At 35.2% G+C, this 26,042-nt stretch overlaps 1 protein-coding gene across 1 annotated transcript in view; it reads right to left on the bottom strand.

Moving 5' to 3' along the window:
* Positions 1-648: 648 nt before the first annotated feature.
* The window catches only part of PRIM2 (DNA primase subunit 2), an 89,668-nt gene continuing 64,274 nt past the window's right edge, over positions 649-26,042 (bottom strand). The window contains exons 10-13 of the mRNA XM_031504423.3: positions 13,738-13,864; positions 12,822-12,904; positions 6,182-6,250; positions 649-1,250 (exon numbers count right to left, since the gene is read on the bottom strand). Coding sequence (XP_031360283.1) covers positions 1,020-1,250; positions 6,182-6,250; positions 12,822-12,904; positions 13,738-13,864 — 510 coding nt within the window. The 3' untranslated portion in view covers positions 649-1,019. The remainder of the gene's footprint in view (positions 1,251-6,181; positions 6,251-12,821; positions 12,905-13,737; positions 13,865-26,042) is intronic.

Here is a 26,042-nt window from a genome sequence, read left to right as displayed (position 1 = left end):
AATGACAATACTGTGTTTATGTGGTTAAAGGCTGCACTGGTAGCAAGGTCAGCTCCAGGGAGGGCATAATGTTGTCTTGAAACTCCTTAAGCATCAGGTAAAATAAAATTGAGGTCTTTTAAATCCCTGAGAAAGTACTCAAACAGCATGCTAGAAAATACCAGCTCTGCTTGGAGCTCCCATCCACTGCACACACTGGTTGCTGCTGGACTGAAAGCTGTTTGTGTGTTGGGCAACCTGAGCTTTGGCAGAATGGAGGAATTTAGGTGAGCCAAAGCTTCATTCTGATGGCTGTTTATCTTAGCTGGACACAGAAGGCTCCAACCACACTCAGACATTGAGGAAACTTTAAAATAAATATATGCTAATAAGTTTTTAGCTTCTTCATGATAAATCAGTTGGTAGAATATATTTTTTTATTACTTTCTTACATACAGGTGTGTAAACTCTCATTATGTTCTCTTCCAAGTATCAAAACCAGTTCTCTAAATTTAGTGCCAAGGTACAAATTAGGAAGCTGATTTCCCTCAGCTCCTCATAGAGAAGAGACAGACAGACTCCTCCAGAGAGTAATTTTGATTGTAAAACTCCTACTTAATTACCATCCCAATAAATTACCACCCCAGCTAAAAAGAAAATACAAAAAACTTCTGCTTTGCAATTTTCTTTATTAAGATGATACATAGAAAAGTGATCACAAAAGGGGATAAAAATATTAGAACTTTTTGAAGAAAACAAAAAAAAAGTTAAGTTGGACAAAAATTATGTAATAATTGTGAAGAAAGTTTCATTTCCCATCTTTAAACACACTCTATAAAACAGTTTCCTAAAGCCCTAAGAATAAATATTGGATGCAATTACAGCTTCAATATTTATCTATTGTTTTTTCAACCTTCTCAAAGCACTAAATGCTTCTGTCTTCCAGGTGGTGAAGTGCATATTCTTCAGTACAGGGACAAATCCAGCTAGAGAAGGGAAATAATAAAAGAAAGAAAAAATAATACAAATAACACAGCTGCTTAGTCTTCAGTGAAGTATGCTTCCAGTCCTTCCAGTTCTGTATCAGCTTTTGCATTTGAAGAGGTGGGAGTAGAACTTGAATTTATGCTTTCCTGATTATTATTATTTTTTTGTTGAAAGTTTCCCGAGTTACTGAATTCCTTCTTTGGTTCTCTACCACCATTTAACAGCTTCTGACTCTCTACAAAGTACTGATTAGGATGATTCAAAGAAAACCCAATGTCATCCACCTGCACATAAAAGGAAAGGAACACCAAGTTATTATACTTATTTCTAAAACACATCTTTTTCATATTCAAAACTAGATTAATTAACAAAGTAGTAAGTTCTGATTTTGTTGAAGAAAAAGTCATTGGTTTGTAAATAATGTTTCAGTAAATGTTAGCATAACATAAATCTAGTTTCATAAATAATTTTCTTCCTTCATTGCAGAAATAAAATAACTTTGGCATATTCAAACATTTTTTCACACTGTCTTTACTCCAGGAAAGAAAATAACACCCCAAAGCATCTAAAAACACATAACTAAAATGGCATCTCTTTAGAGATGTAGAACTATTGAACCTACATCTTAAAATGGACTTTCACCATCCAAAAAAGGGAGTGAGAGAAGTCTAGAGTGCAAATGAGAGTGAAAAATACTGCTAGAAGTTGCAGCAACTGCACAGTATAAATCCTGATCTTAAGTATCAGTGTGAAACTGCAAATGGAAAAGGGTAGTTTCATGTCTTTCCCTGGTTTCCCAAGAAGGCACAAATGCAATATTTATAAGGGAGCGAGCTAAGACAGAAGCCCCAAAGATCAAACTTAACCTTGCTCCATCAGTGCCACCATCAGCATCCTGACTCTAGATGCACAACCAGTACCACAGAACATTTAGTCTTCAGTGCAAAAAATACAGAAAACTAGCAGCAGATTTGCATTACTACTTTTTACTTAGCAGATGCATTCTTTCAGCTCTGGAATTATTTGATAAATGAACATTCAATTAATGCTCATCAAATATTTCAAGTCAAGAAAGCTTTCAGCTTTAAAAGGAAGCTATTCTGATGTAATGACCAAGAACCAGTTATAACTTTTGTATTTCTTTTGGGAGGCTCAGAAGTTGGAAATGCTTACTTTAAAAGGTGCTTTCACGGCAACCTGCACCTTTCAGCTGCCTGTCAGCTCATGTGAATTCTAGGAATATTTAATAAAAAATACTGTTCTTCAAATACATTAGAAGACTTACCAAACATGGGATACAACACACCATGGAAGACTAAGAGTCATATACCTGTAAATTTATGCTCCAACTATATTCCTTTTTTCCCAGAAGAGAGTGGCCAATTCAGGCATAATAAGCAACTCTGCACACACACTGAGTCTCCTGAGGACATACTGTGGCTAATTTAATATGCCAAAACCCATCAATTTAAATTTCAGCTGCTTGTGAATAATCATGAAGCAGAGGATCAGTGTGTGCTCTAAATGGAACCCTGATTAAATGCATTACCACTGCTGAGCTTAGCTGCATTAGAAAATTGTGACATGGATAACAAAATCTAATTCAGACATGAATTGGCAACTGTAGTCAGCGACCTTGCTTCAAGAATCTTAAAAGTAACAGTCCTAGGACTCTAATTTGGCACTCAAATGCCTAACAAAAAAACAAAAACAAACAAAAAAACAAACAAACAAAAAAAACCACAAAAAAAAACAAAAAAAACAAAAAAAAAAAAACAAAACAAAAAAAAAACTAACCCAAAGTCATCACTGAATTTGATTTTAGTTTTATATGGATGAATTTCATCCAGCCAGCTTTCATCCATGCTCCAATTTTCATTACATGGGAACTAAATTACTTCTTTACATGAAAAAAAGCTTAAAAAGAAGTGATATAGTGAAAAACTGGCTTTCCTTTCAGAACCTCTTAATGAGCTCTTTTTTTTTTAACCTTAAAATCTCAGTTCTCTTCAGACCAATTTAAGAGTCACTTTGTAACTTGTAATTTTTTTCTAAACTCTTCTCTCCCCATCAGTCTGGAAAAAGCTGTAGAAGCAGCTCATTGTATGAATGGAGCCTACAACCATATTTTCAGAGGTGATTGATGGTATATACGAGTTTTAATTTGTGGGTTTTTAGAAGTTATTTATGAGTTGTTAGTTGAAATTGTTGTATGATTCCATAAACCATTTTTTACATTTCAAACTTGAATACTACTTAAATAAAACTCTATCAAGATGAAGCTTTGACAACTCTTAAGTAAAAGAATTCAAACCATTCAAACCATCAAGTTTTTGTGAGAGCCTTAAAAGAGAAGGGGGAAGATTTTTTCATCATCTTCATTTGTGATATAGTGATATAGAAAGAATTCTGTTCTCTGTAATTTTCAACAGGGTTCATTAAGCATTTCTTTGAATAAAAATATTCTACTCTGGCTGGAAATCCAAAAGATATTTGAACACAAAAATGGAAGTAGTTTTTTACATTAGACTGCTCATACAGCTTTTTTGCATGTTTTACAGTTTTTAAGTAATATAGATCAAAGCACATTAATTTTAAAAGCCTCATCATTATTTAGTTGGAAGTTACCTTAGACTTACTACAAGAAATAGAGAAAGTGGATTTCTTTAACAGCTTTGCCAATGCACTGTTAAATCTATCTGGAACCCACCGTACCCAAATAAAAATGTATTTTCTGTGCAGTCAACACTTTAAGCTTTTAACGTGCAAAATCTTTAAAACTTTAAGCTTTTAACCAAACAAAAGGATCTGGCACTTCAGACACAACTGTATAATCAATCCATCTAAGTAGGTGATACTAACACAAGACTTTTTTTGGATTCAGCACATTTTTTACATACTGGCTCTCATACAAACTCCAGTTCCAGTTTAATATTCCTACTATAGCAAATATTGTTTTGAAAATCCTGAAATAATAATTTTGAAGCTATGACATCTTTGGGCTTTAACCAAGAACTTTTAAAATGACAGCTGATAATGGTACAGCTGATATTAGAGAAAAACCACATGGAGCAATTGCTACAGCTTTCCCTTCGCACACTTACTGAAGAGTTAAGTTGCCTACATGTATCTTAGCTCCTGCCAGGTCCATGCACTAGACCACACAAATGATGTCTGCTTTTGTTCTGTGGTTGTGAAAAAGTGCAACCTACATTCAGGAGAGGTGTAGCACTGAAGTTAAGAAGCCCAGGTTACACAGAATACACAGAGAATCAGCTTTTTCTTAGCCCGTGCTATTCAAACCCGTACCACTGAAGTGCAAGGACACAACCCCATCACCACCCCCCACAAATGTATCTGAACATTCTCACTCTAGCCCAGCTGCATGAATTAGCACAGTGTTGGTGCCAAGCACTAGACTACTGAAGCTGACCCTGTGAACTCAGAGGAACAAAATCTGTAACAAGTCTGTGTTAAAAGTCATTCATAGTCAATCTTACCCACATATACACCATAACTTTTAAGAAGTGCAGGCAACACCAAGAGTTCTTTCCATTACAAATCAAACACTTTCTTGGTAAAATTTTTACATAATTTGGAATTCTCCATGTAAGCAAGTCCATTACTTCCATGAACATTTTACTTAAGATTGTTCCCCTACTCAAACAATCAAAGTTATGCTAACTGATTCTTCTGAAATTTCCTTCAATGAAAAACTCTGCTAGTGATATACAGGAAAACAAAGGTATGATTGCAAGTAAAGGTCACCAGCTTCAGAAGCACATCTTTTACCTCCCCATAGAAAAAATTAAAATCAATAAAGCACATAGCTGTAGACTAGAAAAATCAGTCCAAGCAGGCTGGTAACAACTTGAGTAGCTAAATTCTGCAATAAAATTGCCATCATAAGCATGTGCCATTCAAACTCCAGTGTATGTGTATTTTACTTTCTCTCACTGAAATAATATCAAGAGCAAAGCAAAAAGATTATTGTGAGTGCAAGCAGAAAAGACACTTATATTACCACAAAATTGATAAAAAATAATGTTTTCCTGGAATTTCCTACAGAAGAATGGAAAGACAGCTTTCCTAAAATGCATAGTAGTGATTTATCTTTTGATGAATGTTGACCTTGGGGTCTATAGTCATCTTGAGAAAATATTATTTCTACTGACATGAGCTTACACAGAGCAAGTGTTACCTAAATTTAAAATTGTATATTATTTTGAATTTCCTTCCAGATTATTAGACTTGTTCTCACATTTTCTAAGACCATAAGACAAAGTGTTCCTCTCAAAATACAGCTGCCAAAACAACACTGAACACAGGCTCTGGGTACACCTTTGCTATACATTCATATATATGACTGCTGGAAATATGTAAAGATAAACAGTTCCACTTAAGTCAGTTGTGAAAACCGGTAAGAACAAAAAAGTCAGTGGTAAATGCCTCTGAGTGAGTCATCTAATCCTCATCCATACACTTAGTAAGGCTGTTCCATAGTCTGCTGTTAGAAAGAAATGGTTCCATTTTTTGGTTTGTGAAGAGAGGGTTTTTTCTGATGACAAGGAATCTTGAAGCAGTGCAAAAGCTGGTTCTTTGAATCAAGAAATAACACAGGAGATGCAGTGTGGCCAATTGTTATCTTAGAAAATTTTTGCAGAAAATTTCAAGATAACTTTGCTTAAATTAAGCAAATGGGAAAGATCTGAGAATGCTCATCTTGATTTAAAAAATAATAATGCATGACTAATAATGTGAAAAAATACCAAATAAAAATTAACAAAAGGTACCATGAAGATGCTGGGAGATTAAATTAAGATGTTTTAGATACTTTCCCTTTATTTTTTAAGGTGTATCTAAATACATCAAACTTGCTCAATGTATTAAAGCCTACAAATTTGATTAAAAGCAGGATATTGAAAACACTAAATGACTTGAAATAGGTAAAATTCAACAATGCTGACCTTTTCAGGAAGACAGCATAATATTTTGCAACATCCTGTAATACTGAGGGTATTAATAACGTCAATATATAAATGCAGAAAATTACAAAGGAATATTCAAAATTACTGAAAAGATAACTAACAAGGCAAAACAGCTAGTGATGGATGGGCAAACTGAAAATAGTCTCTGGGCTTCATTCGTGATTTCCAAGGCCTCCCTCAAGACCAAGTAGGTGATAACAGCTGAACAAAGAGTAGCAGCTACTCACATCATGCGTCAGCTCGAAGTACTTCTGGCAGGCCAGCTGGAAATGCATGCCCTTCACCAGCTCCAGCACCTGCACGGGAGAGCACAGAGAGACTCACAACCAGCACACGTTCCACTTCCTGACACTTGCAACAAAAAGGTATTCCACAGCAGCCTTGCACAACAGCTCGTGGACATTTGCAGCACACGAAACCTGTGAGTCCTACAAAAAACTGACAACATTTTAAAATGCCCTGGCAATGTTAAAAGCAAGATAAAACCACAGGAAGGTACGCCCAACCCTTAAAATGTAATTCCAATACTCTTAACTTCAAGAATAAGTTGAATCTATATTTTGGTAATAGGATTTTGACAGTTATTGTCAAACTATCATATTGCAACATCTCTTCTATAATTGCAGACATAAATCTAGGAATTCAAGTGGTTGAAGCATGAAGCAATCAAGGACATGATTTGTACTTTTATTTTCCACACTACCAGTTCATGCAGATGCACAACAAAATACTACTGTGCTCCCATCAAGAAAATTTAATGCAAATCCTTTAGACATGTATCTGTGAGAGGGGAATGCTTTTACCTTCAATCAAATTTGTCCTTTTTGAAATGAAGCTATTTCTAGTCAAGCTCAGCAGAATATGTGAGTGAATAGGCTGTTTTGAACACATATTAGGAAAATCATGCCATCTTTTGTAAATACAATTTGCTTTCCAATTCTACTTCAGGTAATCTCTCCTGTGCTGCATGAAGTCCCATTCTTATCACCAGAATGCAATGCTGGTTGAAATATTTTAAAGTTTCATTACCTCCTCCTTCCTTTATATAATCAAAATGTATGCTCTCTCTGCTTATCAAACAGAGAAAATTGCTAGAATTAAGAGATAGCCTCAGTGGAAGGAAAAATAGTTTTCAAGAAATGTTAATTTCAAGCCATTTCCCAAGGTTGACCTTTGTGTCAAACACAACAATATACAGCTTAAATCCCTGCTGTACTCATTATCGGATGGTGCCTTGTATTTATTGACAGATATATAAATAAATTACATTTGCTGAATGGATAAAAACAGCAACATACTGCCAGGAAAGTACTTAGCTCCATTATTTCTCTGTAATAGCTCAGCTGATTACATTTCCATCCCTCTTGCCACCTCCTGTTAAACCTTCTGTAAAACACAAAGGCCAAGGCCAGCTAGGCAATGAAGTCTGAAATCTGCCACTGTCTGTATACATACATATATTTCCATTTTTTCTTGTCTCTCCTTGAAACTGACTGGAAAAATTAGTAAAGGATTAAAAAACCTCATATATTCTAAACATTTCAATTTCATATTGCCTTATCTTTGCTTGTTTGTTCCTTACAATACAATCTATGCCATACAAAATTTTAAAGAAAATGCTAACCATGTTATATGTACATACTTTCTTAAAAAATATATTCACCTAATATGGAGCAATTATCAGAAGACCTATTTGTCTGTTGGTTAGTTAAAAGAAACATTCACGATATTATATATTTTATATATATATATATATATACACACACATATATATATGTATATATATATCCTGAATTTTCCAGTTGAAATAAGTCAGCTAATACTTAAGATTTTCTCAAAATTCTTCTTTATTTAATCCAGATTATATGTAATAAAATTATATAAATAAAAAGTCTTCTAAATTTAGTTGTAAATACATTTTAACTCTCAGAACCTTAATCGAGGAAACAAACTCAGATATGTACAAACCCTTAGTATAAACCCTAATAGAGACAAAAAGTTAGTATACATGTTAAGTTTCAACTGGCCACACCATGGGGGACGAGGTTCCCCTTCTGCATGTGTGAAAGGGAGGGGGAATAAGGGGCATATTTAACATTTGAAGAAGAACAACTTTAGTAGATTAACTTGCTTTATGAGGGAAGAAGTTGCTAAGAGGAAACAGAAAAGGTTAAACACTGCAGTACAACGAAGCCCAGCTAGAAAGGAGTCCCCTGTGTGAGAAACTAACAATCCTCTATTAAAAAAAAAGATTTACCATCCCTAATAAATATGTTTTCTACTACATTTCTGTCCATAATGAAAGCAAGCTTGAAGCTGTTTTTCCCTAGTATTTTCCAGAAACAGACCTCCACTCAAACCTTAATTCACAGCAGCAATCTTTTGCCTCTATGTACATTAAGCCATTTACACTGCATTGCTTTATTTTGTAAGTAAAGGTACACACTCAAGGACTTTTCCTGTTAGTCCTTATGTGCCTTTTTTTTCACTGCCATCTGCAACTTGCTTTTCTGATGCTGCTCTACTGACTGCTAATGAGGCTGAGATGATGTTTGGCAGATGTATGCAGCCACTTGCTTTTATAGATCCTCAGCACTCAAAGTAAAGATGTTGCATAGCAGGACAGTTTGGGCTCTATAATTATCCAGTTATTTTCAACTTGCTCAAAGTGAGTTTGGGTTTGGGTTTTTTTACATTGCAGAATTAACTTATCATGAAAATCTTTCTACCATAGACTCAGTTATGTGTGATTAATTTCTAACTTTTCCTGGAAACTTTCTTTAGCTGCAAGGAGAAATATTTTTATGGACAGCAATAACATAAAACTTTAAAAATATTAGATCAACAGGGAGAGAATTAAGTGTTGCTGTGGTGGTCTTGTGGTGGGTTTTTCTGCAGGTTTGGCAGTTTTTTGTTTGGTGTTTTGATGGGATTTTTTTCATTCATAGAAACATACAGCCATATCAGAGGTCTAAGCACAGATTGGCTTATTTATGTCCATCTCTGTGAAGAATCTCCAACCCACCAAAACACTAAATCTGTTGAAGAATATGACACAAAGTTCAGTGAATGGCTTAATCAAAACCTTTAATTTAACCCAGTTATAGAAAAAAAATTAAATTAAGAGAAAAATTCTACTAGAAAGAACAAGCCTTCTTCTGAATTTATCTGCTGTTCATCGACAGAAGTATTTTTCCCTAAAATGCTTTTACTCCTAATAGAAAAGTAAAAAGAATTAGTCTAGACTCTGTTTCTCTGTTTGTAGAACCAGAAATTTTTACTACTTTTTGCTTTTGCTATTGTTATTGACATGATTTGGGAAAAAGGTAATTTCTCCAAGAAAACTTTCTGAAACAAATAATAGATATTTTGAAATAACTAATTCAAAGCCTATAATTTCTCTCTCTATGTAAGATGTGCAGGCAACACATTACAGTGCATTTAGTACAGCATCACAACAGATGTAGTTATCAAAATGGTTTGAGTTGGAAGGGACCTTAAAGATCATCTAGTTCAGACCCACCTGCCATGGATGGAGACACCTTTCAGTAGACCAGATTGCTCAATGTCCCATCCAACTTGGTCTTGAACACTTCCAGGGACAGGACATCTATAACTTCTCTGGACAACCTGTTCTAGTGACTCACCACCCTCACAGCAGAGAATTTCTTCCTTATATCTAATCTAAACCTCCCTCTCTTTCAGTCTGAAGTCACTCCCCCTTGTCATGTCACTACATGCACTTGTTCAATGCCTCATATGTAAAAACATATCTTAGCATATACATTAGTCTTTATATTCTTCATATTGATTAGCTGTTATCAAACCTGATTTCATTAGGATTTTACCTAGTTAGCAGTATATCAGATAGAGAAATGAAAAATTAGACACTATAAATTCAAATGCTATGCACTTGCACATCCACACATCAGATGCTCAGCCAATGCTTCTTTCTCCAAGAAGCATTTAAAAAAAATGAAAGTTACTATAACAAATATAGACTAAGCTAAGGAAAATGTGAAATTAATACAAATTAAGTAATTCAGTTATTGGAATAAACATGAGGATTACCTCTCTGCTTTGAGCACTATGATAACTAGGGAAGACCTGTATGTCATCTGCTGCATTACTTGAAGACACTTACTTCAGCAGATACAATCCTAGACAAGATACAGCCTCAGAAAATCTAGACTGGAACAACAGGTTGTATCCAAATACTTCAGAGCAAGCAGATTCACATATTCAAATGCTTTAGTCCATTTTTTCATTACTGACAGTACTACAAAAATGAATGCAATGAAAGCAGTCTAATGCTCAGACTGACTACTGAAGTCACATGAGGTCTGGCAGGATTTGCTCTTTACCATCATCACATCATCTTTCCCTTTCCACACACAGTCTTAGCCCTTTAGGATGGGGTTTGTTCCTACCAAGCAGCAATCAAATGTTTTATCTGTATTGTTAAAACTCAGAAACTCTTCTGAACTTTAAAGGAAAGGGTGCATGTCAAGAGTATGGCTAGCCCCAGAAACAGGAGGCTGAGACCAATACTAAAAAACTGGGGAAAAACCACAGCCGTTAGGGCTAGACACCAACCCCCATTGTGGCTCACATAATAGCCATGAGGAGCAAGCTTCAAAGACAAGGAAGGGCCTTGTTTTTGGGTTTGGAGGGAAGACATGAGTACTCTAACCAAAAGATGAAAATCCCAGTGGGGAACCAATTCATCAGTGCAGAGCTAAATTCAAAGGAGATGTTTGAAAAATTATGCATCATTGCCAGAATTTTGGAACAGAGCAAGGAACGAGCATAAGAGGTCCTGAGCCCTAGAAAAAACATACTCTTTATTGAAATACATAGCTGAAAGATCAAGCTTTGAGCCATTCATTAAAAATACTATCTACCAGTTTCTAAGAGAACTCTTGTTGGACCTGGAGTTAACAGGAAGTCAAGAGTCAAAGGGTATGGACAGTCTAGTTACATGAGACCATTGAAAGATTGGTAAACCATCCACCCCTAATATCTATTCACAGAGCTAAAGAGAAAAAAGCATTTCTGATACCCACCAACCATAATCAACATCAGGGAAGACTCCTAAAAGCCCTGTCTGGACTGAAGGATCCTAACCTGTTCTTAGTCACACAAATAATAATGGACCATGAAAATGGAGCAGAAAGCAGAGGCAGCAATAATGACATGTTGGAGACTGATGGCAACCATTTTTCTTCCTCTTCTCTTACTGGATATCTCAAAGACTGTTTAACATAAAAGATTGACTTCTCAGAAGCCAGGACCAGCCAACATTTTATTTTACATTATTTTGTTTTATTTTTATTAGGTTTTGCATGGAAGCTGTATCATTTTGGGGTTTCTTTGGTTTAACCTAGGAGTGGACACTGAAGAGCCCTTTACCCTAAATGCACTTAAACACCACAAAAGTCATGGACAGGACAACATCCATTTCTGGGCAAAGATGATGTTGCAGGAGACAGTTTTTCTTAGTCACTTTTGCTAAGAAAATATAAGACTTCTAGTGAATTCTAATTCTACTTTACGAAAAAAAAAACAAAAAACCCTAAACACATACAAAAACAAAATCACAATTCACATTAAATAAGGAACTACATTAAATATGAAGATACCGTCTTACTGTGCAAATTCACTGAAGAAATAACCTCTACTAAATCCTATCCACTCATACAGCAAGGCATCTAAGCCAGTAAATCCTTACCAATCTTTCCAATGATTAGGAGGATAAAAAAATCCCAGACCAGGATAAATTTATATATATATATATATATATATATAAGGAAAAAAAGCCAAAGGAAAATATCTCTAGGGCCTGTATGATGCTTACTGATATGAACCAGAAGAAAACAGGGGGAAAAAAAAAAGGAAAAAGAAAAAATACTCCTACAAAAAATACGAATGTTTCAGGAATTTGTCAAGAATTACTATAGTGAACAATAAACTCTTTAAAACTATTTTCTTTTAATTTGCATCTTAGTCCTTCCAAGGGAGACTGCTTGAAATGGAACTTTCACATTCTTTTCCATTTGGTACAACAGCCTGTTGATGCTTGACGAACAGTGGTGACATTCCACATGAACTAAAGACAACAATTTAAAGCAGTTTTTTCCTATGGACCTAAAGCAGATTCCAGCCAGTTAATACACAGAACTGTCTGGTCTCAGCTTAAATCTCACCAGTACCTCCTTCTTTCAATGAAAATTATGACATCCTCTTACTGCCTTAAGCTCTTGCTAGAGAATGCAGTGAGAAACACAGTTCTCAAAAATCCAATTCCTACATCTATGTAAGATTGATTTTAGATAAATTTAAGTTTACATTTTTTAAAAGCTGATAAAAATTTCTGTTTAATTCCGTTAGTTTTATGTGCTTTTGTTGTTCAGAGGAAGTTAGCACAACAGATAATGAGGAATGAATGGGTTTTAGAAGGTTATTATAGAAAAGAATCACATTTGTGTACTGACTACACAGTAGTCATCCACCAGTCACTGAATAAAATAAAAATAAAAATGAATTCTCTAAAACACAGCCAGTTTCATTTAAACTTCTTTTTTAATCACAGTGCAGTAAAACAAAGTATAAAAAAAAAATCTGGATTGTATCCACTATTGGAATAAACCTCCTCACTATATTAAGCAATAAAAAGTGGTGACAATAATCATCACATCAGTCAGAGCATTGCAGCCAGAAAGCCAAAATTCTGGTATAAAACTTATAAAAGAAGAAATATTTCACAATACACAGTGACAAATTGCATGTGGCATTCCTACATGAATACAAAGTAAAATTGAAAAGCAATGCCTTATTAATGAAGGTGTCAAACAAAATATGCCTTACCTGAGCTATTCCACTGGGAGAGATCTTGTATGACTGCAGCTTTTGCTTGAGTAGCTCGGGATCACTGTGGCGGAATGGGCACCCTGACAGTAAAAAATAAGCAAGCTCACAAACAAGGCTGTTTACTCAGGAGTTAGTGCAGTAAGGCACTCAAGAGACCATCTAAGCTGTTCCTAATTGTCTAACAGCTTATTAATAGGAAAGTTAATTACCCATGTGTACAATTGCCTTTTTTTCCCTCTAAATAATTACTTTACTGCAGAGTTATCAAGGCACCACAGGCTCAAGAGTCACATAAAATATCCCACCATAAACAGGCCACAATTCTTATTCACTGACAGGAAAAGAGTTTAAGTTGGTTTCTTACTAACAATGACAGTATTGGTACATTTAATAGCTGTTTAAAAAAACCAAGAAAATAGAAGCAATGAGAGTCAACCAGTCCTTGAAAGCACAGTCAGTTGGAAAAATATCACAAGTAACTTAGAAAGTTCCACCAGCTAAGTGGATTTTTTTTTTTTTGTCCTAGAGTGAGTTTTGAGACACAACTGAATGAATATTAGCATACATAACAACAGTGAAGCAAGTTAGGTTTTCCATGTTTAGTCATACATGTAGGAGTTTTTAAAATACCCTAGCAAACTTCAGACTTCCTGTATGATTGAATTCATATCTCAGAACACCTCTAATTGGTCATTTCTTAAAGCATCTGCACAGTTAAAGTTTCCTTGAGCTGCATGACACAATGTAAGTAAAAACAGCAGTTATTAAGTCTGATCTAAAGAGAATAGCTGGAGACCACTATGGTCTGGAAATTAAATACACAGTTTAAGAGACTATAGGAGGGAATAACTTATCTAGCCAAGAGATTCTGCTGTTTGTAAATGCTTGGGGGTTTCTCCCTTAAGGAACTCACCATGATAATCCCCTTGACTTGGTGGATTGGACATGATAATCTTCATGCAGCTGTATGGGGTATAATCAGTCCTCTTTCCTTCTTTGCCATAGCTGTGGCGAATGCTGTAAGCATATCCTTTGTCAAACTAAGTAAAAACAGAAGAATAAATTCTTATAGATTGGATCAGTAATTCTAACTTCTCTAACTCAAATTTATATTGAATAACAAAATAATTTTTCCAAACATACTCAAACTGATGAAAATAAAACCCTAGTTGCTTGCTGCTAGCTTTGAGTTTTTTTATTACATGAACTCATATTTGTACATAACGGTGCGTTACAGACACAACTCAAGAGAAGTGTCTAACTGCACTGATTTAAGGTCTTGTCAGCTGATTCTGTAATGGCTTTAAAGATAAGATAATATAAGGATCAAAATTTTGGACCCCACAGTATTAGTAAATGGAGAAAACATGGTAATTTAAAATCCCTCACAAATGTGATTGGGGGAAAAAACAAACAAAAATTCAGATTTCTTTACTCAGGCTCATGTTCTTGTTCTCCCAAAGTATAACGTTACACCTAGCTTTGCTTCAGCACTTAAGTTCAGAATCTTCAGATTCTAAAATTATGTCTATTTTGCTTGTATAAAAAAGATTTTCTCTTATGTCTACCAACAGACTACCAACTCCTCCAATGAAATGAAATCTTCTAAAGTATATTGATGCAATCTAACATCTATCTTTACTGATAGCTGAGCACACAGCTATGAATATATCATTTTAGATAAGTCCTGTGGAAACCATTCAATTACATGAGTTTGTGTCATTTTTTACATGGTAATAGGAATAGATCACATAAAATCTGTAGAGGAATCATATTACTTAATACACAATTTTATTACATTGCATTAGTTATTATAAGACATCAAGGAACATTTGTTCAAAGATCATGCTTCAAGTTCTAAAAACCAAAAATATCATAAAATAAAGAAGCATCATATTTAGAATTGCACCTCTTCAGTCTCTTTGTCTCAAAAAAAAAAGAACTATGACAATACATAAAAGGAACAACTCTGCTCTTGCTCAGTTCAAAATTATGGCATTAATCTCAAATTCTCCATCTAAATAATAGACAATTCTGATAAGAATTTAAGTTTTCTTCTCAAAACAATTTTAAATTAACTTTTACTCTGACTCTGGTATTTTACTAATAGAAGACAATACCCTGAGAAAAATCATTCAAACATGCCACTGCTAACACTACTACTGCATGAATATTCTCATTTCTACTGATAAAAGTAGTTCTTTATTTGGCCTGTGGATGTCTAAATAGTACTTCAGAATATTAATATACCTACAAAATCTCTTGGCGGGCCTAAAGATGTCAAAAACAAACTAGAAATATAAATGTATTTTTTCCAATGATTTTGAAAATATAGTAGTTAAAACTCTATAACATAATATGCAAATATAGATTATAAATGTGTATAAAAATATACACAAACTTTGAGAATAAAATCCTAAATTACACAGTAAAAATGAAACTTCTCCATCAAGATGCTGCTCATAATCAAGTCAATACAGGAAGACTAAAATTCAGCACTCAGCCCTAATAAGGCTTAAGACATCCACAGCTCTGAACAAACATTGACTAATTAATCCATACTGTGCATTTGACAAAGTGAGTTTACTTTAAAAGACTTTTTAAAAAGCAAGAAGGGGAAGAAAAGAGAAAAAATAGCATTTAGTTTTCAGCATAGCCACAGGCAGGCTCAAGCAGGTGGGAATACTCCTTCCTATCTAGTCAACTTTTTTGGTCAGGAGATAAAAGAACTGATTGGTTGAACAGCAAATGGACAACACCTTTTCCAGCAACAGAGTCAGGCTTACCAACTCAACACTAGAAGGGATTCCCTGGCTGTGTGCTCACACTCAGAAGGGCCAGGGAACAGCTCCCCACCCCTTCACCAGCACCAGCAGCTGCTGGCCAAGTCCTGCTGCTGCTCCTGCTGGCACTGCAAATGATCTGGCTACCCCTGAGAAACAGCAAAGATCAAATACAAAGATGTCTGCATTTTAATTTCCAGTCTCTGCATGAACCTGTTAAACTGAAGATGGAATCTGGGATCCTGTAGCCACCTGTTCTTCTACGCAGTAACTCTGGAATATTTCCTCCTTTTCAAAAGATGAATTAAAGTACATTTTGTCTTCTTAACAAAGGATATTTGAGCAAGCAATTAAGTTAGACTATTTTTTTTTCCCCAAGGGTAAAACAAGTCATGAATGCTTCAGGATGTAGTGCTTAGTTTCCTAGAAAATTGACACCCCTCTTTAACAGTTCTGTATACTAAAATCTTGAGCTGTACTTTTCACATCACTTGCCTTAATGTCCACAGAAATTACTTTTAGCACCTAACTCATTACTTTATGCTGAGAAGCAGCTCTTGCAGTACATAGAAACAACAGCTACATAATAACACAACACAGCCTTGGGACAGGTTGGATATTTTCTCACTGCTTTCTTGTAATGCTGTTTGATTCTCTCTTTTTGCATGGCAGATGGCCGAGAATAACACAGCTACGTGGCACAAGTTGACACATGTGTAGTTACACACATCACTGAGAGCTCTCTCATCCTTGTGATTCAGCTTTTCTTATCACTGATCAAGGAAACAGGATTTTAGCAGGGCCAGTATCTGACAGGCTGTGTGGTCATCCTCAGTGGGAAGAAGTCATGAATTAGGGCATTTTATTACAGAAAATGCACCCTGCAGAAGAGCCTTCTTGTACACTGGGGAGTAAACTCCATAGTCAGCCTCATTCTTTCCTAATACCATAATATCATTACTAGGATGTGCATAAAGAAAAAAAAAAGCACAAGGAGCAACCTGTTTCGCTAGAAAAAGCACCAAGGTAAATTTAGACATGTTTGAAATCTGCTGAAAGAAGAAGGCAGAGGGATCTGTTCCTTCCTATTTATTCTAACACTCCAAATTGAAGTGGTTCAATTAAAATTCATTCAGCAAAATGAATTATAGACAGCACATATAATGCATGTAGATGTTTCCAGGATCATTCTAATTGCTTAGTTTTAAACAATTTTAGAGAAACAGCTTAAAAATCCACAAAACTACTATTACCACCTATTCTAACTGCAATCTATTAAAAGGGCATTATGGCAACAACCTGTAAAAGGTCAGGCTCAAATTAAGTTATTTGAAGATTTTGAGGGTCTAATTGAACCCTGATATGAACTTGCTCAACAGTAATGATGCTGCAGGAGCAAGTCCATTTCCCTTGTACTCTGCATGACAGTTTCCATGGAGATGAAATGAACACAAACAAAAAAAATTATTCATAGAAAAGCTTGCTATATTCTACACATTCCACCACAGTTGTGCTAAGTATCGACAGAAATTGCCAAAGTTACCATGAAACAGTAATACTGAAGCACCATCATTACACTATTGAGATGACCTACTGCTGGTCACACTTGACAGCAAGGATTCTCTCCAACTTTTTAACTGTATGGCCCACATCAGGACTATCTCACTTTGCCTCTATTTAGCTCTCTGAGCTTTCTAGAATATGTAATACATTTATAATTTATGTGTGAGGTGAATGGGCCACGGCTTTGGCAGGGGAGAAAGAGATCAAGACATGTATCTCGTTTAAGCAATGAACCGATTCACGCTGAGCCAAGAAACTGAGGCAAAGGCAGCCCTAGCAAAAATTGTCATTTGAATCTTGGAATGTGTAAGTCTGGGCTTTAGTAGCAGTGTGAATTTTTGTTTTAAAAGAAACTGCAAGTCAACTCTCAAAGGTTTAACTTGATCACTAAAGACATAGTTTTTTAGGGACTTCTCTTTCCTTTAGGTATGGATGTAGGATGCAGGTGATGTTATCAGCAGAGCACTTCAGACCTGGCAAGTGGGCAGTTCTGAGGGTTTATGCACCAGTGCCTGCTGTGATGAACTGGCATGTCCATTGTATCATAGTGAATGTGCTAATGGTGATACTGGCTATCCTGCTGAGACTGAGGCTTTCTTAGACAACTTCTCCCTCTAAGAAACAAAACTCTGAGTACTGGTAAGTGGGACAAAACCAACAGTCCAAAGCCACAACCAAGGAGGCTTGGGAGACAGTTCACTTGGTACAGGTAAGTGTACTGTAGCAAGGAACTTAGCTTTTGCTTTCATGTGGTACATTCCCATGAGTATCAGGTAATGCAGATTAATTTGTCTAACAAATGTTATTAAATACACACATACTGTACTAGATAGCCTTCACTAGAAGATACAAAAGTTATAAATTATAGTATAAATAAAAAGGGCTAGGTATAGATACAGATATCTAAAAGCTATAAATTTGCAACTGGTATAGCCTAATACCAGATTCCTATATTCCAGATAGTAAGTTCTAGACAGGAAAAGATCCAGATAAGAAAAGCTTTTTTCAACAAGTTCTGATCACATAAACGCATACAAGATCTTTAGCTATGGCATGAGGATGCTCTCCTTTGCAGGAAACTTTTCAACAGACAGAGCAGGAAAGCATGGGTCACATCTGCCCCATAATTATCAGTTTGATGTAATAGAATACACTTTCAAAAGAGAGCTACAAGAAATGACATTCCCTAGCCACGCCAGTCATTGAACAATGGGCATCATGTCATCACTCATAGCTACCTTCCTTATATCACTTGCCATATTTGCAGATTAGTATCTGTAAATATAACTGGGTGCCCCATAAAATTTGTTATCAAATTTGATATTCAAATTTGGATATTAGGAGAGAAAATAATTTGCTGAAATATCTTGCAAGCCCTGTATGCTCAGGTTCACACTTCCACAAAACTTTCATGTTTCAGTCAGAACTACTTTTATATATTCTTGTAAGATTTTATGCATCTATTCTTTACAGGACTGGGAAATTTATTTATTTAAAGTCTGTTAACTAAGCAAAATGGTGCACTAACTTTGTCTAGCTTCTTGGCTGACCACTTGATTAGTTCCAAGTCTGCAAAATTCAAAGTAATGGCTTAACACCTTTTTTTTAAACAGTCATTGGGTAATTTCCTGTCAAAAAATCATTGAGCCTGTGTAGATAACAGCTTCAGATTCATAAATTCATCACACAGAGTCATGTATCTGCTGAAATAATTGGTTCTCTTTCTCATTCATTTCCTAGGCAGTCACTCAAATCATTACTGTTGACCCTGCTTAGTTGGCATATCTTTATCCAAGCAACTTTTCTTTTTTCAAGCTCATTCTTAAAATAACCTCAACTTGAGATTATCTTTTTGCAAGCACAGTTGTATTTAGGAGCACAAATAAATGCTTCTCTATCTGCCAACAGAAAAATTTGTCCTAAATTACCATCCTGTAGCCCAATTTCTACCTCAAAGGTACAGATCAGAGACATCACCTAAAAAGGAGCTGGAAAACTGCTACATTGTGTAGCCGTCAGCACAGACAAATTCACAGCAGTATAAAAACCTTTTTCTCTCTAGTTCCAGGATTATCAAACTACATGAGGCAAGAATTTCTTACTGCTGGAGATGGTTGTATCTACTATAAGAAAATAAGAATTTTTTTATATTAAACACCTTGTATAGTACCAATATGAACATAAAGTTTGTGGCTGATGAAGTAGCTAAAATTTGATACCATAGGCTTTTATTTTCATCAGTCTAAGCTTGCCGTCATATAATTTAGCTAAATACAGAATTTATTTACACAATTTTTTTCACACTTTTACATGCACCAAGACTTTGAAAAGGAAAAGTAAAACCTAAAACACAGCAGGCTGTCTTCTACCTCAAGACACTGCATCAAATTATCAGCACAGCACATCTTAAAGCCTCCTCTGTAACATGGAGGCTTTATGCCTCCATGTTTGGAGCACAAGCTTGGTCATCTACAAAAGCTACTTCAAAACATTACAGTATTTCCTTCTGTATCTAAATAATTCTGATGGTTTCAGTTGGGATAAAGTTAATTTTCTTTCCAGTAGCTGGTACAACACTATGTTTTGGATTTAGTATGAGAATGATGCAACACATTGATGTTTTGGTTATTTATAATTAGTGCTTACTCAGAGTCAAGGACTTCTCAGTTTCCCAGGCTCAGCCAGAGAGGATGTGCACCAGAAGCTGGGAGGAAGAACTGACAGGACAGTTAGCTAAGGAATATTACAGACCACAGAAATCATGCTTGGTACATAAACTGCTCTAAGCTGTGTGGGGGCTGCTGGTCACTGCTTAAGGACTGGGGGGGGAGGGGGGGGCATTCCTCAGCACATGGTCAGCAATTTATTATCTAACACTTGTGGCTTGTTGGGACGGTGCTGTGATTTTTGGAGGTGGGAGGAAATAGAGGAAGAGGGTCCTCTATTTTTATTTTGATAACTAAGAAAGCTCAACAGAAGTAGAATAGTAACTAACTGCATCTGCAGAAATAAGATTCCACTCCAAACATCTAAATCCAGATATCCAGACATCTGTCATTATCATCAGTGGTGTTCAATGCTATCAGAGGAGTCTGGGGAGCAATTCAATTTGCTCTGGAGGCTCATAAAATAAATAATTCTCTAGACAGTATTGACTATATAGGCTAGATTTCCATTGGTCATAATGGCAGTTTATAATGCAAGTGTAAAGAGAATGTATACTAAGGAGAAATTTAGTATGTCTTTATCAAAACTGATAAAAACCCATACCTACATGGATGCCACAGTACCCTGAGTACTGGCCAGGGACCCACAGTCCAAAAACTAATTTCCTACTGCTAGTTCAAGCTCTATCAATTCCCTATCAATTCCAGAATACTCTCATATGATGTTCTATAATTTTATTTGAATTTTACTCTAAGCCTCAGATTTTCAAAGATGGCAGCATAACTCAAAGAGATTCAGTGACTGAAAAACTGAAAAACATCCCTTCAACCAAAGTGACACAGTTATCAAAATTTTATACAACTGTGACAAAAATCCCTGCCTTTTACTGAGATATTGGACAAGGATCAGTGACAGAACAAAAGGATATTAAGACACAGTCACATGTTTCAAGATGTCAGCAAATCCTAAATATAATTGCAAATTTTTAAAAATTTATTTATTTTCTAGATAAACTGATCATTGGAAAAAAAGCCCAAATAATTCTTAAAATAAAATTACAAGGAGACTGAGTAATTAATAAATCTCCTCAGGCTGATAAGTATTCCTTATATCTACTCTAGAAACATATACACTTAGCTTTTTTGAGGCAGTCATAGAAGAATGACAAAAGCAAGGCAATGAAACATATAACAGTGCATGGCTGGTTGATGTTTATTAACCCTCTTGAACAGAGTAAACCAGATATTGGAGCTCTCCTAACAGCACAGTTTGACTCAAAATCACTGGCATTCTCTCTCTAAAAACTCTGCTGTAAAACCAGATTTTTTTTTTATTTATTAACAGGATAATAAAAGACAAAAAACAGATTTTAAGATAATGATCAAACAGAAGTGCAGAAAACCAGGTATCACCCCTTGTTGTCATAATAAAGAGAACTGATTACATACAAAGAGCATTTTATATTCTACCTTATGCAAAGTGCACTATAATCAAGACATATTTCAACTCTAGACTGCAATTACAACAGCCTTTCTGCACTCAACAAAAGAAAGCTTGTTTCAAAAATACACAAGACTATTTTCCTATCCTTCTAGGTTTTTTTTCTGGCTAAAAGATTATTTGACTAAAGAGAAAATGGGAACAGAAGAATAAAGAAGCTCCACTACCAAACTGCTCTGAACTGCCTCAGAAGAAGTAACACATATCTCATTTTCAGTGCCTGCTGTAAACTTCTAAAAACAGGAAAATAACTGTGGTAACAAAGTACAAGAAGAAGCCCAACTATTGTAATTGACTTTTTTTAAAAAGTTTGTTAGAATTCACTAGTATTGCCCCAGTTCTCATGACCCAAATTCAACTTCATTAAGTATATGAAATAAAAAAAAAAAAAAATTTAAAAAAAAATTGGAATTTAAATAGCAAAACTTGCCATAAAGACCACATGTTTTCACTCCTACATGTACAGCAGGTGACCAAAAGAAAAACAGGGAAACAGAAAACAAACAAAAAAAAAATCCAAAACCCCAAAAAACCCCATATTTGAGGACATTTTGGTTTTCTTTCTTTGTAAGTGGACTTAAGAGGGGATGCAAAAAGACGTAAAAGCCTAGCACATACCACATTCTATGGAATTCAGTTTCACAACTAAATAGTATTGCACATTTCATACAAAATTAGAATCTGGCCTTCTTTAAAGAAGTAGTAACACCATTGAAATACTTGAGCCCTATCAGCATTTCCCTTCCCTAAATCAAAATATTAAAGTTCCAAAACATAAATTGCACATAGAACAAATAATGTATGAAGAGCTATTCTGTCTTTATTCATGAGATTCAACAGATTTCAAAGACAGGAGGCAGAATGCTAAATCAATTCTGAAAGCAAAAGTACATTTTTATTTACATCATGCTTATTGTGATATATCAGCAGAGTGCACATTTGATACAATATGCTGCTTTTCTGGATGACTGAATATGAAACACAGACATGATTTATTGGCTGAGTATAGACTGAATATGACAGCTATATGATGCTACAGCAATTATATGGACATTATCAAAAAAAGTATTCAGAGTCCTGAGTCCTGTTTTTGAAAACAGTTTATACAATTCCAGGATACCTGAATATTTGATAAAATTATTTTAAAGCATTATTTCAACTAAGAGTATCAAGATTTTAAAAATCTCTAGCAAAACGTTTCTGTTCAAAAAGCACAGGAACAAAACTGGAAGAGACCTGCTGCGCCACTCAGCTTGTCCTGGAAGGTAATAGAAAGATGTGGATGAAAAGATTTGCATCTCAAAAACCACTAACCCGTGTCTCAGAACTTGGGGTAAATAGCCAAAGAGCTTAAATATATTACCAAGTGGCGTGTGCAGCAATGTGCAGCAGGCATTTTTCAGCAGATGGTTAGAGCTGTATGGTTAAGAAGGTGTTCAAAAGTCTGCTAAAAGCTCTATATTTAGTGACACTCAGATACTTCATTATCCCTAAACTTAGAAATTTATCAGCCACATAGGCAAATCCATCTATTACTTTTCTTAAAATGTCATGGAATGACTTTCTTGCTCTGCTGCTGCAAGGGCCAATAAAACAGAAAACTCTTCTGACAAGTACAGTCCATCTACACTGATAATGAAGTGCAAGGACTGACAAGTGATTCTAAACTACAAAAGGAATCTTAGAAAATTAAAGGTCTGGCTTCACCATTCATTTTTATACATGCAGTTCTAACAAGACACTACATCAAGTATTATCTACAGCAATGTTGTGTTGCTGAGAATAAAACAAGTCATAAGAGAGCAGATTCTGATCTAAATTAGTTTTAGTACAGGAAAGATAATTATTGCTTTCACTCTCTTCACTGCAAGAACCTTATCACCAACCAGCTCAAACATTAGATTATTAAATGCAGATTTCTGTGTCTAATATGTAACAACAAAAAGTGATCCTATTTCTTTTTATGGTAGCTAGCACAGTGAAACATCATTAAAACTATGCCAGCACTGTTAATGTCCTGGAAGAGAGATTAAAGCTAGAGCACTTCTCTACCCCTAAGACATGCCAAAGGCTGAAACACTGTCCAAAATCTTCCCTTCTAACGTAATTCAGAAGAGGAAAACTGAAAATCAAACATTCTTAACAGGTTAAAAAAAATACTGAACAAATTAAAGCACTTTAAAGTGCATAATTACAGGCAAACGACTGCATAGCTTTGGTGTTACAACAAAGACTGCAGAGTTCCAGTCTCAACTCGAATAATTGGGGAAACTGAAAAGGGGATTGAATTTGGAATAAATATCATTTACTACTGTGATTCCTCAAATATTTATGTGCACACTATAGCCTTCACATATATTACAGTCTAATACTCTTCAATGTTTTCTAGTACCTTATCTTCAGTTGGGATTCATTGGAACAACACCAATGAAACAAAAATATGGTGAAAAATAATGGGTCTATACCAGATCCATTTCATTTAAGAAATACTGCTTTAAGACTTTGCATCTATTACACAAAAACTAGTGCTTTTTTATTTAGAAGTTTCTGTAACAAAAATACTCTCTTAAGAAAAACAGTTATAAAATGCAACAGATTTTTGTCAATATTCCTAAGATTAGATAACTAAGACACTGATATGATGATTTTTGGCTTGAGAATATAAAGTTTCAGAGGGAAATACACAGAAATATGGTTGAGATTAATATGCATCATCAGCTGCAGGGCATAATTAAAACATAATTATGTCCCAAAGACATTTTTTCCTTAGCATCCTTAACTTCACTGATAATCCTGTAAGCACCCTGGGTTTAAAAGGTCAGGCAGTACTGTTTAAAATAAATTCTTACAAGTAAGAGGTAAAAAAAGATTGGCTTTGTTTTTATGCCTTCTAGTGCTCAGAACTCCCAGTGTGTCAGTCAAAAAAGAAATTCTATGCAAACTGAATGAAAACAGTATCAAGTGAAGTTACAGATTATTCACCTGCTAAAAGGAACCAGAGCAGCATCTACCCTTGGACAGGGTATGCATGTGTATTTATGTATTTATGTTTCCATAAAGTTGCAAGTTATCAGTACCTTTTCAATGTTGATTACATATATAGCATATGGGCAGAAATGGTGAAAAAAAAATTACTTTCATCTAACTTTCCTGAAATAAGTGGAGCATGCATTCTTACACTCACATCTGATTTTTCATCATCTAACTTCTTATGTGTCAACCATAATTATGATGTGCTTTGTTTACTTGTCTTATTTGGAACCAAAAGTAAAACAAACTAGAAGAGAAACAGCCACAGAAAAAGTCTGTATTGTATTTCTTTGTTTTGTAAAAAGGTTATGTATTTATGTATCTCACACAAATGTATTTGTGTGAGAACTGTGAACAATGTAGATGTTACTGGCAAATCTCTTTGTAGCAGTCATAATTGTTTATCCATCAGGAAAGCAGAAATGGTTATCAACTGCTTTGTAAAACTTGTACTACTAATCACATCAGGCAGCAACGTCCACAAATGCAACATGGCATGTTATTTTAATGACAGCAATTCTATACGATTATTTATATCTAAGTCCTAATAAAAATCATTATCTGATGCAAACAACTTTAAACAATTTTGATTTGATCTCACAATGCTTAATTAAATAGGAAAAAAACAGCTATCTCTAGCTCTGATTAGATGAGCTAATTTTATGCATTCTTTTCAGAATCACTGTGTACACAAGACTAAACACAAGTAACACTGACAATGCTGATAGGGACTTCCCTCTGGCCACAGTTATATCTTTACAGGCATTGCTAATCATCTCCACTTCTGATACAGCAAGTGAGGAATCTTGTCCCAGTTCCTTGCTATGGTCTGGCAGAATTTAACAGGACTCTGCAAGAAGTTATTGAACTATGATCACAAAAACATAGAATCATTTATGTTAGAAAAGGCCTTCAAGATTGAGTCCAACCATAAATTTAACACTGCCAAGTCCCCCACTAAGCCATGTCCCTAGGTACTCTCCTCCTTGGAATACAATCAAATGCAACCCCTGTGAGCGTGCTTTCTCAGTCCTCTCACTTCAGAATCTATTACAGATCTCCTTCCTACTGCTGTAGTCAATGGGCACAAAAATGACTAAACCAAACCATGCAGACCAGTGTGTCAGTAATCCACCAACAAGACTCTGATGAGCTTTCAAAATTCTGAAGCACTCCACAAGAAAAGGGAACAGAATGCTAGCAAGCATAGGCAAATGTGTCCAGGATACACAGGACATGAAGGAAACAGAGGACAAATTCCCACCTGTAAAACATAACTTTAGATAATAATACATGACAGCAAGAACCTTGCACAGACTTAACAAACATACTGTGATAGCTATAAAGCTAAAAAACCCCATCATTTTAATGGCAACTGAAGCTTATTTTCATTCAGCTAAAGAAAGTTATTACAATTTTATGATTCTATGATTCTAAACTCCGTGGCCAGATGACAGAGGTTTTTCAAGAAAATCCTACTTGTCAGGCTTAGCTCCAACTATTCATATGGAACCAAATGGTGAAGAACAATAGCTTCCCACAACATGAAACCTCAGGATTTTCAGTTATTTTAGTTTTACTCCTCACTGCTAATTAGCAAACTACAATAGCCAAAGGAAAATAAATCAAAATCTTTTTCCAGATACAACCAACAAGAATACTACTAATTCAGCTT

Source organism: Lonchura striata, chromosome 3, assembly GCF_050655825.1.
Source record: "Lonchura striata isolate lonStrDom1 chromosome 3, ASM5065582v1, whole genome shotgun sequence".
In the NCBI taxonomy this organism is placed as follows: Eukaryota; Metazoa; Chordata; class Aves; order Passeriformes; family Estrildidae; genus Lonchura; species Lonchura striata.
The sequence above is the reverse complement of the archived record's forward strand: the minus strand, read 5'-3'. Positions and strand labels throughout refer to the sequence as shown.